Source organism: Balearica regulorum, chromosome 3 (assembly GCF_011004875.1).
Source record: "Balearica regulorum gibbericeps isolate bBalReg1 chromosome 3, bBalReg1.pri, whole genome shotgun sequence".
NCBI classification, from domain to species: Eukaryota; Metazoa; Chordata; class Aves; order Gruiformes; family Gruidae; genus Balearica; species Balearica regulorum.
This window is the reverse complement of record NC_046186.1, coordinates 3,874,587-3,889,992: the sequence shown is the minus strand read 5'-3', so window position 1 is coordinate 3,889,992 and position 15,406 is coordinate 3,874,587. Positions and strand designations below refer to the sequence as shown.

General features: G+C 42.1%; 1 protein-coding gene across 3 annotated transcripts; it reads right to left on the bottom strand.

Annotated features, from left to right (window-relative positions):
* Positions 1–860: 860 nt before the first annotated feature.
* On the bottom strand, positions 861–14,562 carry LOC104640366 (L-threonine 3-dehydrogenase, mitochondrial). 3 transcript variants are annotated; one of them, XM_075750379.1, is made up of 10 exons: positions 14,491–14,562; positions 12,378–12,489; positions 8,850–9,044; positions 8,451–8,493; positions 6,934–7,004; positions 6,039–6,188; positions 5,777–5,949; positions 4,813–4,903; positions 4,069–4,338; positions 861–3,837 (listed from the first exon to the last, which is right to left on the bottom strand). In XM_075750379.1, exons 3-10 carry the CDS (start codon positions 9,031–9,033, stop codon positions 3,698–3,700), a joined length of 1,122 nt encoding a protein of 373 aa, XP_075606494.1. In that variant the 5' UTR covers positions 9,034–9,044; positions 12,378–12,489; positions 14,491–14,562; the 3' UTR covers positions 861–3,697. The 3 variants fall into 3 exon arrangements, with proteins under 3 accessions (XP_075606494.1, XP_075606495.1, XP_010306997.1); XM_075750380.1 differs by lacking the exon at positions 14,491–14,562 and adding an exon at positions 13,334–13,742; XM_010308695.2 differs by lacking the exons at positions 12,378–12,489; positions 14,491–14,562 and having other exon boundaries at positions 8,850–12,126.
* Positions 14,563–15,406: the final 844 nt, after the last annotated feature.

Here is a 15,406-nt window from a genome sequence, read left to right as displayed (position 1 = left end):
ACGAGTCAAACTAATTATCAAAGCAAGTAGCTGGAAAGAGCGCAGTGCTGTGACACCCTCACCCGTTCTGCAAGAAACATAATGGCTGCATTAGTCATTAAATCGCGATCAAGCGGAATGCTTCCTCCACAAGAAGTTCCCACCATTACAAAGTTGAGGCGTAGGAGGAGGGAAAGGCCTTGTTTAACCTGAAGGGAGTGTTTATTCATCGATTAACGAGGCAGGGTGGGTCCACAGTAAGTTATGAGGAGCACGCTTTCTCACTCATGTCTGCACAAACTTCTCCTGATGACCAACATCACTGGTTGTGCAACGGGTGGAATCAAGACCCACGCAGAAGCAGAAACGAGGACCCTACAGCCTTAAACTCTTGGCCTGTGTTTTGTGAAAGCTCCTCCCTCAGAACACCACTGCTCTTTTCTTGCAATTTCAAAGCTGCACGGATGTAAAGAGAGACAGAAACATGGCTGAAGACAGACCAACTGACTCCTCAACATGAGAAAGGGCTAAGAAATCTAGATGTGACAGAGGAATATTTGAAACCCAGCACTTTTTGGATGGCTGCCATCCACCAGCACAGCCCGTGCACCTGCCAAGTGGCTCAGTGAAGATTAAAGAGCAACCATGCTCCATCTGCCTGCGTGCAACTGTCTGCTCTGCAGAACAACTGCAAGGATCAGGAGGAACTTACACATACATAGAGATGTTTGAGAGTCAGTCAGCAGACTGGGGGGGGGCCGTATCTTTCTCTGTGCCTCAAATCATGCATCACTTCTGTGGCTGAAGAAAAGGCTTCAGCACTAACTGGCATCCTTCACTACTGCTCTTATATGCTCTAAAAAAGGATGACAAAACAAGGGTACATCTGCATAGGATTTTATTAAAGTAGGCATCATCTACAACTTACAATATTTGAAAAAAATATTAACTTTTTTTTTTTCTCCTGAATAGGCAATTTAACAGCTACAATGCTCAAATGTTTCTGCCCAGAAGTCAAACTTCAAACCAGTAGCAGAAGTTATACATTTTGTACCACATGACATTGGTTTAATACAGAAAATACTGTAACATAGTTACAACAGAAGTTAATGGCAAAGATATAGAAAAAAAAAAACCCAACACGTGCATCATTGGTCACAGGTTGAAAACCAGAATTTCAAACAGGACTCGGACCATGTAGACATCTCTAATCACATTCCCTATCACCACCTTTCTACCTCCAAACAACTCTCTGTTCAGATTTTGCAAAATAAAAGTTTGTTAAAAAGCTGCTCCTGAATGAAGTCAGCAACTTTTGGCAGGAAAAAAATAAGAAACTTTTGTTCAAAATGCCATAGGTTTGCATTTCACCTTCGCTGCAACACCATACCCAAAGCTTTTGTGCAATATCGCAACCATGAACAGTGTGTTTCAGAAGAACAAACATTCTTGCTCTTCACTCTCATTAGTGTTAACTGGAGCTCTGAACAATGGGGAGGGGAGCAGAGCCCATGACTTTGATAAGAAATTGAGTGAGACCCATCAACAACTCTGTTTTACACATCTCATGGAACAGAGGCAATGAGGAGTTCCCAGGGTCTGAATTATGAGAGACTGGAATGGACAAGACACTTCAGCTCCTATTTAAGCCCTTCGTCTGACAGCTCAGCTAACAGTTTACTAGGAGATAATCCTGGTTTGGCAGGGCAGAGGACAAAACCTGAGCCAGCCCTTCCTGGGAGGGTATGAATGGAGGGCCAACTTTCCTGGCCCATTGGGCCAAATATTACACTTGAACAATGTGATAGTTACAACAGCGGCCAAAGTTTAAAAACTTGTCTTTTCAGAGACGTAAACAATATACAAAAATCAATGTTTCAATAACAGGCCACAACTGTAGAGGTTTTTGAGCTTAAATACCTGGGAAAGGTATACTTTACCAACAGATGAAACAATAAGATACATATAAAACCAAGAGATACAAGTTTAACAAATGTTTAAAATAACTGGGTTTCACCACAGAATCTTCATTTGAAGGTTACTTTCATGAGAAAACATATTCCCTGCAGCACATAGACTCATTCACAGAGACAGAAATCTGGTCATGTCAGTTATCCACTTACTGAGGAAACACCGCAGGGCTACAGAGAGTGTAACAGACTCACAACTGCCAAAGCATGGTCACAGAAAACATAGCAAACAAGTTGTAGGCAAAAAAAAAAAAAAAAAATAAAAAAAAAAAATTACTTGAATGTGTTTACCTACACATGCTATTGGAGTATACAAGACGAAAAAGATAGAGGGCTTCATATAGGGAATTTCCAGTCATTTTGAAAATGAAAGATATTTTTTCTTTGAAAAAAAATAAAATCAAAAGTTCCCAGATGCTGTTTCTCAAGGCACGCTATAGCTATAGTAGCCGATGGCTCAGATTCACATCCATGGAAACTGGTATTTTACCTAAAATGGCTTTCCTGTCTCTCCAGTTTGTCATTTCTCAAAGTCTCCTAAGTAGCTTTTGAATAGACATATCTTCCTTGCATGCATCTAGCAAGACTCCCTTGTTAATCCCAGAACCTCCTGTGCATAAAACTCAATGAGCAGAACAGCCCTTAACTGTAGCTAGAAGATGGTTTCAGCTTCTGGATCCCTCTCTAAAGAATAAAAGCATATGACAGTTACATATAAATAGCATCTACAAATACACTTACCGTGCACACGGAAAATGCAGCGAACATGAACAGATTTCAAAGGCTGACCTGACTCTACGATAAGGCTCCATCATCAGCCCACCTTTAAAACTTGCTCCAGGCATTATGTCATCATGCTAGCACAGCAAACAACTGGGATAACCAAAAGTAGTGCTAATTAACAAGAAACCCATACCTGGGCATTGCCTCCTTGAAAAACACCCCAGATTCACATATACGTAACAGCTCTTCAGATTTCGGATCTACCTCCGAGGTTAAACTGAAGGCAGCAGCACTTCCAAAGAACAGGACAAAGCTGAGCTTGTAAACCCTGTTTTGTTAAAGCATAATGAGAATTCAAGTCCTATTCCCCTTCACATTTATAAGCATTATAAGAATAATGCTACTTTGTATGCCCCATGTATAGAAAAAGTGTATGTTTATACAGCACTAATATATATATATATCTCTCTATAAATAGGAACTATTGACCAAAGTTTGATTTCAAACTAGAATTGCAACGACCCCTGCAATTTGGAAACATGAAGTAGCTTTTCTGATCTCTCTTTTGCAAGCAAAGAGTAGAAAGGATCATATCTTACTACAATCTAGCATCCTCCACCAGGAAAATGAAAAACCTATTGTTAACTTGGCAGGATACGCCAAGGTTTGACAATATTGTCCCACGTTGTTTGCCAAAGAAGAGGCAGGCAGCAGGAATGATTGGAGAGTCATTAGCCAGGAGTAAGTGCTTTTTTTTTTTTTCCGCTTTTTTTTTTTCTCTTCTAGCTGCTTAAGTGTGAAAGTTCAAGAATTCTGTGTTTGTCATTGGTACTGTACTTGCATACAGTACCAACTGATGTTGTTTATCTAATAGTACATTCCAGCTACAGTATGTTTCTGCCCAACTCTATTGCTACTTACGAAAATTAATAATTGACATGCTCTAAGACTCAGAAAATTATAAACTAATTTAGCCATTTCTTCCTGGTCCTCTGTAGAAATCTGGAAACACCTTACGAAGTATTTCAGTTAGCTTGAGCAATCCTGGAATCTGACCCAAGGAAGCTAAACATCGTAGTCACCAACTCAGGGAGATCATAATCATGTTTCCAACCCCAATCCCTCCGGGCGTTCCTGTCATCAAAGTTCATTGGCCAGCTGTCAGCTGCAGTAAAAAGAAAGAAGAAACAAGGACCGTGAGGTTTAAGAAAAATTTCTTTAAGATGTATCATCACTGGCCACTTGAACTACTAGAGCTGAATTTCAAACCATAAGACTTAAACTGTACAGGAGCAATTTGCAAGTTGCCTAAAAAGGAAAGAAACTTTGTTTTGCCCTTAACATATAGTAATATTCATGTTTTTTCTTACCCGCTGCCAAAGCAGCTGATACTAACCTATGGCCTGCCTGACTTCATCCACATTGTAGGTCACCTGGAGTTCAGGAACGTGCTTCTGCACCTCTTGCGCCAGCTCTTCAGGACTGAAGCTCATGGCACTAATGTTGTATGTCCGCATGCTCAGTGCCTCTGCAGGGGCCTCCATGACCTCCAGAGTCGCTTTCAGACAGTCATCAATATACATCATAGGGAGACGAGTGTCTGGCTTTAGGTTGCATTGAAATTTGCCAGTCTTTATGGCATCATGGAAAATCTGGACAGCATAATCTGTAGAAAAGAACAGTGGATGTGTGTACTCATCTGCCTTAATACATTGTTCACTTCACGACGGTCAACAATCCTCAGACCATCCCCAAAGTCTCCTGTCTAAAATCTACAGCAGAACCATATATGATTTACGTTGTACCGCAGGAGCTTAAGAAGTCATCCTAAAATATCCCGATGCTACTCTAGCATTTGTACACTGCAGCACGACAGCAGAGTTTAAAATATTTTTAAAAGAAACAGTCTCAATGAGTATAATTTATCTAAAAATCTCTCAGATACTGTTTAAACGTAAAGGCTACGTAATTGTGCCCTAGGTTGGAATGAACAAAAATGTTGTAATGCTGTTGAAATAGCATCTCTACACTGGTGCTCTACACAGATTAAATTTCTACAAACACATTAAAAATTACTGTATTGGTTTACGCTTCTGCTGTTCATGCTTGCAATACCGATAAATATGCACAAGCCACTTACCAGTTGTTCCCCCACCAGGCTGAGAGTCAGCGGATATAATTCCTGGGTATCTCAGGCAGCGGAAGTCTAGGCCATATCGGTAATGGTAGTACTATGGAGGGAGGAGAGAAACTTAGCTTTACAACTCCTACAACTTAGCCACACAACTCATTGATTCCACAGGAAAAATCTGCCACAGGATGAACCTTCCTTCTGTAACCATCCCATCACAGGGATGAAAGAAAAGACACTACTGAGCAGTCTCCATTCCCTGGCACAGAGCTCATCTCCCTGCTTGACCTTTTCTAGTTTTCATCCACACCAATAGACACAGATTGATTTCTAATGTAGGGTCTCACTCTTGCTTTCAGAAACTGAAAATTCCTAAGTTTGTGACACATTTCAGGTTAATACAGTCTTCACATCGGCCACTGTCATTCATAAATTTGAAGTGTGAGGAAACTGTATCTAAAATATCAGCTTTAACAATGTTATGACTGTTAAAAATTACAAAGCCAAAAGAGAAGTTGTGCATGTACAGACTCCTATGGCTTTGACTTCAGAGCCTTTTGGGTGTTTTTTTGTTTGGGTTTTTTGTTGGGGGGGGGGGGGTTCTGGGTTTTTTTGTTTGTTTGTTTGTTTCAGAAGTCATCGTCGTCTAGCACGCTTTCGCAAGACTTTGTACACTGTCATTTACGCAATGCCGTTCATATTGTCAGATGAGGCAGAGAGGCCAAAGTCAAAAGAACCAGGGAAAGAAACGATATTGAAAGTTAGATGCTTGCCAGCTTCCAATGTTTTGTACTTTTTCCAACAAAACTCAAAAGATGTTTGTCCTTGAGAGCTGCCTCAGACTACTACTGAGTACTAAAGCCTGAAGGTAGGAAAAAATGGGGGTGGGGAAACACTGCAGTGAGAAATCTTAGAAGAGCAATGAAGTTCTCCCAGAACTTTCATGAAATAAAGAAAATAAAAAAATTCTCACTTCTCCCATGAGCTCAGCGTGAACCTTGGAGACTCCATAGATTGTCCTTGGTCTCTGAATGCAGAGATCAGGAGTTGGATCTCGAGGAGAGGTGGGACCAAAGGCTCCAATAGTGCTTGGAACAAAGAGTCTCAAATTATGCTCAGCTGCAATATCCAGAACATTATGTAAACCTGGAACAAACAACAGGATTTATCAGAACATACACTGCACTTTCTCAAGCCTCTGTAGGAGTCATGAACTTGAAACCCTTGTCACATACCGGTAATATTTACAGCTCTGGCCAAAGGGACGTTTGCTTCTCCGACAGCACTGAGCAAAGCGCTATAGTGGAACAGCCAAGTTATCCGATTATTCACCACTATCTCACGTAAATTCTTGTAGTCCAAGATATCTGCATAGATAAAAGGACCTAGAAGAAAGGGAACCAGTAGGTAACTGAATACCAAAAAGAATGGATGTAAAGAAAAGTTCTACATGAAACTGCTGCTTCTTGACCATACCTCTGCAGATTTGACTGCACGGAAGAGTGCACACCTAACAGTAGTGATCAATAAATTAGTAAATAAGCAGGACAACTGAAGGGAAACAGCTACCTTTACCTCAAAACCAGACTGATGGAAGAACTTTTTTTTTTTTAATCCAGTCAACAGCATGAAAACAAGGAACATCTAGTGTACACTATTCGAATATCTAAATACATCCTTAAACAGTAATGACAAAGAAAAGCTTGTGCAAGTTTCTAATGAAAATAATCCAAAAAACCTACTCTACATGTATCTGATCATAAAAAATTGCCTGAGCATGGAAAAACAAAAGTCCAAATTTAATTTCCAACTTGTTCCCTCCAAAAGAATAAATGCATCTCCCTTTACAGTAGGAGCACAACAGCTAAGCTCAACTTGACTCAAGTACTTATTCTGATCAACAAAGTGGCAAAGCAACAATGAAAAAATGCAAAGAAAATTATTTAGAAAAAGGGAATAATAGACAGAAGAAATCAATGACTTGGCAAGATTTCAAAGCAGAAAGGCATTATCCAGAAGTTTTGAACAGCAACTTTTTTAGTTTAATCCACTTATGGTTTAGACTTTGATAATTAGTTTATCAACATCAGAGGTAAAGCTTTTTTTCCATATGCTTCCCTAGTCACTTACCACTATAAAAAACATTATCCGCAGGCTTTCTAATGTCAGACAAGATCACGTTGCTCTTTCCAAAGCGTTTCCTGTGTAAAAATACCCACATGGTACAGTCAGTCCACGGTCTTTGAGATAATTTATGAGTTGCTATGCTGCTATTTTGTTTTGCAGGAGCAATATCAGAAGAACAATAATTTCCACAATGAAATCAGCTATTGCACTTAAAAAAAAACTAAAAAAACAAAAAACCCCAAAACCAAACCACAGTCTAAAAATGTTAATACAGCATCTTAGAAAATTAGTAAGCTACTTCTAGTAGCAGTAAAAGACTGCATAAAGATAGAGAAATCTTTTAGAAAATGAAAATATCTTGAGAAGACCTTCCTACCCTCTCACTGAAAATTTTACACAGAGACAACTTACTCCCCTGCAGACAACAAAAAAGCCACTGGGCTTGCTGTAACTGCAGCTACTTTTATATCAACAAAGTAAATAGAACTGAGTAATCTCTGCCTCATACTTTTCTAATCAGCACAAGGCTATTGCAGAGAGCTAGTCTGATGGCATTGGAGTACATTCCAGCCCTTCCATTATTTAGATGATTTTTAAATATATCACAGAAATGGTAGAAAACACTCAAACTGCAACACAGTGTTGAACACAGTGAGTTTGCTCACTTTTGGTCATAGTTCAAATCCTTTGCAACAAACATTGTCTAGATGCAAACAGTACTCTGGACCTGAGTAGATGTGGATATGGACAACCATATGGACCAAGGAGAGCTCTCAGAGCATTTTACATTTCTTGAAAAGATACCATGAAAAAATACAGTCACTGTGTTTGTGAGGTAGGGGAACACAAAGAGCCAGAAGAAATATATTTTCAATTTATTCCTTTTGCTGCATCAGTTCATCTTTCACCAAATCATAAAAACTTGAAGATCTTGTATCCTGATCTTTATTTTTGTTTGCATTTTACTAAACAGAGCATCTTATTCCTGAAGTTACTTCACTGAAATTCTCAGAGATGAAAGACAGCAGTAGCAAAGCCCAACAGCTGAGTAGTTAGCAAAGGACTATGTATTTTTTCAAGTGGATGTTTGCACTTTTTTCTTTTTTGTAAAAAAAAATCACAGTCTTTGTCTCTCTATTGAGCACTCAAATCCAGTCTTATTTGGCTAGACTAAAAAAGAAAAGTAAAACTGACCATCTGAGGATTCAGATTCTGAATACTTCCATTTAACTGGAAGCAAACTGAACTCAGTGGCTAGTCCCTTAGACAAAATTATGTTATTTTGGGAATCGTGACCAATGTACACACAGAAAGTACGTCAGTGAACCTAAACCAAGCACAGGAATAAAAAAAATAGAGAGATGGTGAAAATTTATTTACAAAACCAACCGGCAAAAAAAGAATCTGCAATCATCACTAGGATTCTTTTTAAAACAACTTCTCTGAAAATTATTGCTTCTAAAAGTTATGGTTAAAACTTGAATATCTCACTAGCAGCAAGTCAAAGAATCATGGCATACCTCAGAAGCTTAGCAAGTCCCACTCCAAGCTGACCAAGACCACCTAAAGGCAACACGCAGGACACAAAAATCAGAGGAAAAGTGATATCAAAACACAGATTTCCATTATAACAGGCATCACAACAAAAATGAGTACTATTTTTCCCAGCAAGTCAAAAAGCTTTTGTATTGTTCTCATGAAAAATCCTATGAACTGGTTTTAGTAGATTTCTTGAATAAAAATAGTAGGAAAGTTCACATGGGACTCTTATCCTATCACTATATGGGGAAGATCATCAGAATTCCAGAATATTTTGAGTATTTTTGCTTCCAACACTCTGCTCACCAGGGAGGGAGGAGGGGAACAGGGGACTCGACTGGAAGCCGGAGCAGCCATACTGTTATGACAGGAATGCTGACCTGTAATTAGCACCCGAGGATGATCAGACTCAGCAAAAGAAACCGAGTGAAAGCTGGCATCGGAGGCCACCTGGCGGGGTGAGACTCCAATGCATCGAACGGGCACGATGGAAATCCCACATCCACAACCAGAGCTCTGTAGCAGCTGGCTGACAGCTCTGCTCACGTTTTTGACAACTGGCATCTTCAAATATGCTGCAAGACCAAGAGAAAAAGATTAGTCGCAAATGACTCAACCATATTAAACATTTTAAATGCTTCCTTAGAAAACTCTGAAGGGTTTAAGAGAAGTTTGATGCAATCAAAGTCCTAGCTGACACGCCGATTAAGAGCCACGTCTACCAGAAGCAGCCTGTGAAGTAACATGAATAGAGGCAATGTATTCACCAGAGTGAGCTCAAGAAAACACCCGCAGCCCTAGCACAGAGTCCAGTAAAATGAACAGTGAGATTATAGTTCAAGTTTAAGCCTTTTTACAAGTCACTAGAAACCATGATTTCAAGCATGAAAGACAATAAATACAGAATTCAACAAGTTTACCTGCCACGATTACACAGCTTCACTGTAGGTACTGTTGAGTGAAAGTTTTGTCACAAATAAGCTAACCTTCTTAGGATTGCATCAGCAAGATTCAGCTAAGCCAACAGAGGCAGCAGTAATCTCTTTAAAAAGCACTGCTTTGCTCAAACTTAATATGCATGATGGACAGTAGCCAGGAAGTGAACAAAGGAGAAGCAGTATTTATCCAGGCCTCATGAAAAAGTCCTAATTACTTCACAAAAAAAAGGACATGATTTCCTCAAAGTAACACACAGCAAAAATATCCCTAAATTACCCTGAGCTTCATGCAAGTTCGTTTTTCTTTCTCTCCAAATCTTTGATACTAGGGAAGGAAATGGAGACAAATGTACCCCAAATAAATCCCACATGCATCCACAACTGGTCTTTTCTAAGGTTCCAGTTTACAAACACAATTCTTAAGGTGCAGTCACTTAAATTCTTCCATATCCCCCTTCAGACAATTTTTAACTCTCTTGCCCAAAGTGACAGAATGAGTAAGTTTGCAGATGAAAACATATTTTAAACTAACTTGCTTGAGAGTTCCCTGTTAATTCCTTTCTCATATGCGTTCTTGTTGCGTATATTATAAAAAAGAGAGTCAGGGTGAAGGAAGGCCACAAGAAGAAATTACAGCAGCTAATTGCTGCAGATGAATTCCAGCACTGCCAATTCTCGTATACATAGAAAAGCAAACAAGTAATTAATGTGGGTGTTCCTTTCACTTACGGCAACACACAAGGCTGAGATTTTTCTGATACTTTAGGGAGTCCTGCTATTTAAATACAGGCAACTTGCTAAACTACCTATCACAGGCCTAATAAGATACCCCCCCCCCAAAAGCATTATTAAAAATCATATTTGCATATTAAAGTTGATCAAAGACTTATTCTGAGATGCATCTTTGCCCCCTTAAGACTTTTCTGCTCACTTGTTTATTGCCTTGAGAAGCATTGTCAATTAGTATCCTGATGAATTAGCCAAGTGTTTGCTGCACCTCAGAGCCACAAACCCATTAGAGGCATCAGTCTCCCTGATTACAGCCTTGATCTATTAAGCTGTATCTGTCCTGTCACGGTGCTACAGAAGCAATCGCTCTATCTTCTCCAGGCTTTGCACAAGTCTCTTGTAATTCCTTGTTATACACCAACCCTATATACCTACACCTAACTCCACCTACAAAACTAGAGCAAACAAGCTATTCCTTGAGCATGGAAAGTGAAGCACCATTTCCTGAGGACTCAGTCTCAGAGGTAACTAATTGCTGTCTAAGAGGTTATGACATCGTTCTCCTATCTTGATTCTCTAGCATTGATTAGTATAATTATAAAGGAAAGGCTGAGACAGCTAGGACTGTTCAGCCTGGAGAAGAGAAGGCTCTAGGGGATATTATCAGTATATATAAATACCTGAAGGGAGGGTGCAAGGAGGACAGAGCCAGGCTCTTTGCAGTGGTGCCCACTGCCAGGACCAGAGGCCATGGGCACACACTGACACACTGGAGGCTCCCTTGGAACATCAGGAAACACTCTTTTACTGTGAGGGTGACTGAGCACTGGCACAGGTTGCCAGGGAAATTGTGGAGTCTCCATCCTTGGAGATATTCGAAAGCCATTTGGACGTGGTCCTGGGCAACGGGCTCTGGGTAGCCCTGCTTGAGCACGGGGACTGGACTGGATGACCTCCAGAGACCCCTCCAACCTCCACCATTCTCTGATGCTCAGCCAAGGCACTAATGAGATTTCTATCCCCCAGAAGTACACTTTCATAAACCAGACATATTCTTGCTATTTTTGAGACTGAGGCCCTGTCAAGCTTACTTGAAATTAGCCAACAGGAGCAAAAATGGGTGTGTAGGGGAAGAAGGCACCAGGCAGACGTATCCAAACAATTCAATCTCATAAGACATGTTTCTCCCTAGGAAACTCACATAAGAGGATTAAAGGGTAGTGTTAGCTCTTTAAAGAGCCATGATAATCCCTTCTTGTTTCAGAATGGGATATAAACAGCACTTATAGCACTAAGATAGACTCACTGGTCTCTGTTGCAGAAAATTTCCCCTTAAAGTACTTGAAAAGGCATTTCGTATTTTGAGCTCTATAAACAAAGTACAAACTACAGTTAGTTGCTACTAAAAATGCCACGCTAGGATCAAATTGGTTTCCCACTTACTGGACTGGTTTCTCCAAATGCACCTGGAGTGAAACCACACAGGCTTAAGCTAAGAATTTACTTGCAAGTCTAGGCTGACTCAAAAGAACAGTAAACACGTTTTATACCAGACACTGAAAAACCCTCGGCTCACCAAGTAGCACAGCTGCAAGCAAAAAATCCCACCTATGACATGCATTTACTTTTATTTCAAATATGGAGGGGGGAAAGAAATGGTGTCACTAGCTATTAAATTCTAGAAGTTACCAGCATGCGCACAGATATATAAAGAAATTACTAACACCCCTTAAAAACACTTCCCCAAACCAACCATGACATAAAGGTTGCCCCACCACAGTGATTAACTTGCAATAGCAACTTGGACTGAAAAGCCCATTCTGCTAGATCAGAGTTTCCCATTTTAAATAACTTCAATGAATTATTAACAGCTCTGAACACAAAAAGTATTCATTTAATGGATGTAAAATAAAAAAACCACACCTTAAATTTTTTGATTGGTTTCTCTTTCTTACTATCCCAAAGAGGAATATTTCTGTACTGTTAGGAACTGGAGAGAAAAAAAAAATTATACATATATTTTCAGACCTCCCCCCCGTATTAACTTCTGACTAGTTTCTGAGTCACTGGTTTTACTCATCGACCCAAACTGATATAGTTTTCTAGATCAAGTAAAATGAGGAAACTTTACCCTGAAACATGGAAGTTATTTCCCCCACCCCACTAATTTTAATTAACAAACAAATGCTAATTTCAAGGATTAAGCAATACATGCTGGAATTTTTCCTCTTCTGTACTCACCTGTCCCTCAACTGGTGACAGAGCAGAAGCAGAATGGAGATGACAATTTATAGGACACTGCCTCTTTTGAAAGCCAATCAAAACCTGACAGAAAGTAGGAGTTGTCCCACACCTTAAAAAAGAAAAAAAAAAAGTGCACGCATGAGAGCAGCAGCAGCCAGGGATACCACTTCGTTCACATTTGCTTGATTTTGTAATGTCTGTAACTTTATGATAGGCAGAGGACTCTGAAGCTATGTGACCAGCTCCTTTAATTAACAGAAACATACAACCTAGGGTCATCTCTGAAGGACAGGTTTTAAACTAATTGGTTGCAGTGCAAAGGATTAGTAGTATAAAGCAAACACATGTTCAAATGTAAAGCAGTAATCTCTCTCGGATAGCAGGAAATGTCTGAGTTTTCTAAGAAGATTAAAGCACAGGGAGAGGGAAAAGGGGGGGGGGGGGAAGAAACAGGTTCATAAAATGACATTTAGCAAGTTAACTGCCAGCTGCTGTTCCTTTGCAAGATTTCCAAAGTGTTATATAAGCAGCAAGCACCTGTTACTCATATATAAGACAAAAACATGTTTATAGAAGCTAGTAGTTTCTTATGTATTAGTTATTAATAGAACATTATGGTGATAAGAAAGATAAGAAACTCATGGGTTTGGTCTGGAAAAATCCCACAACAGTAAGCTTCAAAGAAAATGGGAAAGAAGGAAGAGAGGTCAGAATCAAACCCCAAAGCTCCTCCAGCATTTCTGGGAGCTGCACAGCTGCTGAGATGCCACGGGATGCTCCTCCACAGAGCTAACCAAAGAAATCCAAACCTTGCTACTTTCAAAGTTAAAATAGTCTTTAGGGCACAGGATCTTGCAGATTCCCAACCACTAGGACTTTCAAAATGACCAACAGCCTCGGGCATGCGGTCTACACCAATGCACTGAACTCCCAAGTTATCGTTCTCAACTCACGCTTGTCTCCAAAACACACAGTTTCTGCTTCAGACCTGAAGAAAGGCTTATGCATTGGAAAACTCCTCTACTTTTTCCAACTGTATCAAGAAGAGCTTAAGTAGAAAGATACTGCCCGCCTTGGGCATCCAGAAGATGAAGCACGTGCCACCTTGCCTGTCTCATGAGACAGCCTTGTTCCCTGGCGCCCAGGTGTTGCCAACTGGAAAGTCCATCGGATCACCGCATTTGGGAGCGCTCAAGCTGCAACACCTAGGGGATACTCTCAGCTCAACCAGCGCTTAATGCAGCCTGCATAGGTGGAAAGACCAAAGCCATCACGCGTCCTCTGTTGGCATTTCCTCTGGTTCAGAGCGCCCCAAACTGGGGTAAGGGGACCCTGCGTCCCCTCGCATGGCGGATGTGCCAGGGCAGAGGGGTGGCCGGGCTGTGCTGTTCTCTCCGGCAGGCAGCTGTTGGCTAACCTCAGTTAAAATAACCTTGACACACGTGCGCGCAACCTCCGCGGCTTGTTTTACAGAGGTGACGCACGACCGCGGGACGACGCCGTACGCCTCGCGGAACCCGCCAAGAAATGACATCAGCTTTAAACACCAGGGGACCGACTAGAAATCTGACCTCAGCAACCAATTAAAAAAAAAAAAAAAAAAAAGTCAGATTATACCAGCTACTGAGCAGCATGACGCTCTCGGAGCAGCTGAGGAAAGATCTACTTTACACCCGGCCTCCACAGATGAAGTAGAGAGTCTGGCGCGAGTTACACGCGTGAAGAAAACCTGTAACCCCACGCCAGGTCTCTGGTGAGAAGCAAAAGGGCCAAGAAAGGGCTGAAGACCCCCGAAGATGCCGCTCCCATCCCCGGCCCCGAACGGGCGGCTGCACCTCACGCTGCTGACCCAGGAGGAGCCGGGAGGGTGGCGGGGAGAGAAGCCGGTTCTCTCCCCACGCAGGACCCGGTTCCCCCGCCGGAGATGCGGCGATGAAGGGCGGGAAGCGCCCGCCGCCCCTCAGGCGAGCGGCCGTTACGACCGTTACGGAGCAGCGCCTCAACCCCCCCCCTCCCCCACCTCATTCATTCGGTCACGGGCCGTGGAATGGAGCGGGGCGGCCCCACAGACCCTCGGCCCCACAGACCCGCGGCGCGGCCCCGCACTCACCCCCGGACCCCGCCGACCTCCCGCCACCACCTCTCCCCGCCGCCGGCTCCGGGTGCCGCTCGTCTGGCGCCGCGCCCCGAGAGGCCCAGGGGTAGTGGGGGAGGCGGGGCTGAAGCCAGACGTCACCGCCTGCCGGGGAGGAGATTGGGAGGAAAGTGACGTCAGAGCGACGCAACACAGGTGTGATGTCATGCCCTGTGAGGTGCATGGCTTCTGGTGAGGGAGGTGGCCACCCCACAGGCCTAGGCCCAGTGTGATACAATGGATGGAGCCTCCTTGGCCTCGGTGGCACCAAGGGGACACCGGGGAAGAGCAAACACGTGAGGTCCCCGAAAACACAAGATCCCCGAAGACATGAGGTCAGCAGTCACTGGCCAAGTTACAGTATGACAACATGGTGCTGGCTAAGGCCAGGTTTGCAAAGAGAAATTCAGGATGTGCACCACTACGAAGGTCTGAGGCAAAGGGAGCTATGGTGGCCCCTTTGCAAACACTGCCGAAAAGAATATTTCTAACCAGAAAGCATCCTCCGTATCGAGCTGTGAGGTAAGAATGTTGCAAAACCTGTCTGGCTGTGAAAAGGATAGGACTAATTCAAGATACGGTGAAGAAACTTTTCCTGGGGATTGGGTGATGTGTTGCGCAACTCCTTGAGCAGGATCAGCGCTGCTGCTGACGATCCCTCTGGGTGAGAAGAAGGACCAGCAACCAGTGTATTTTGCCAAAGAAAGCCTTTTGATTAAACAACTGTTGAAGAGGGCATGGCAAAATGATGAGTTCTGCAGGATTTGTATGATTGGGAATAAACATGTTTCATGATCAGCACATAGCTGGAAAATTCTTCTACCTCAGAGAAGGAATTCATACAGAGGTTCAAGAGCAGAGGTTCATTTATCAGAGTTAAAATGACAAAAAA

Excerpts from the sequence above, each read along its gene's own strand:
- LOC104640366 (XM_075750379.1), bottom strand. The coding sequence starts at position 9,033 with ATGCCAGTTGTCAAAAACGTGAGCAGAGCTGTCAGCCAGCTGCTACAG. Across the intron at positions 6,189-6,933 it reads GGATAATGTTTTTTATAGTG|GTCCTTTTATCTATGCAGAT; the intron begins GTAAGTGACTAG and ends CCTTTCTTCTAG. Across the intron at positions 5,950-6,038 it reads CAGAGCTGTAAATATTACCG|GTTTACATAATGTTCTGGAT; the intron begins GTATGTGACAAG and ends TGTTTGTTCCAG.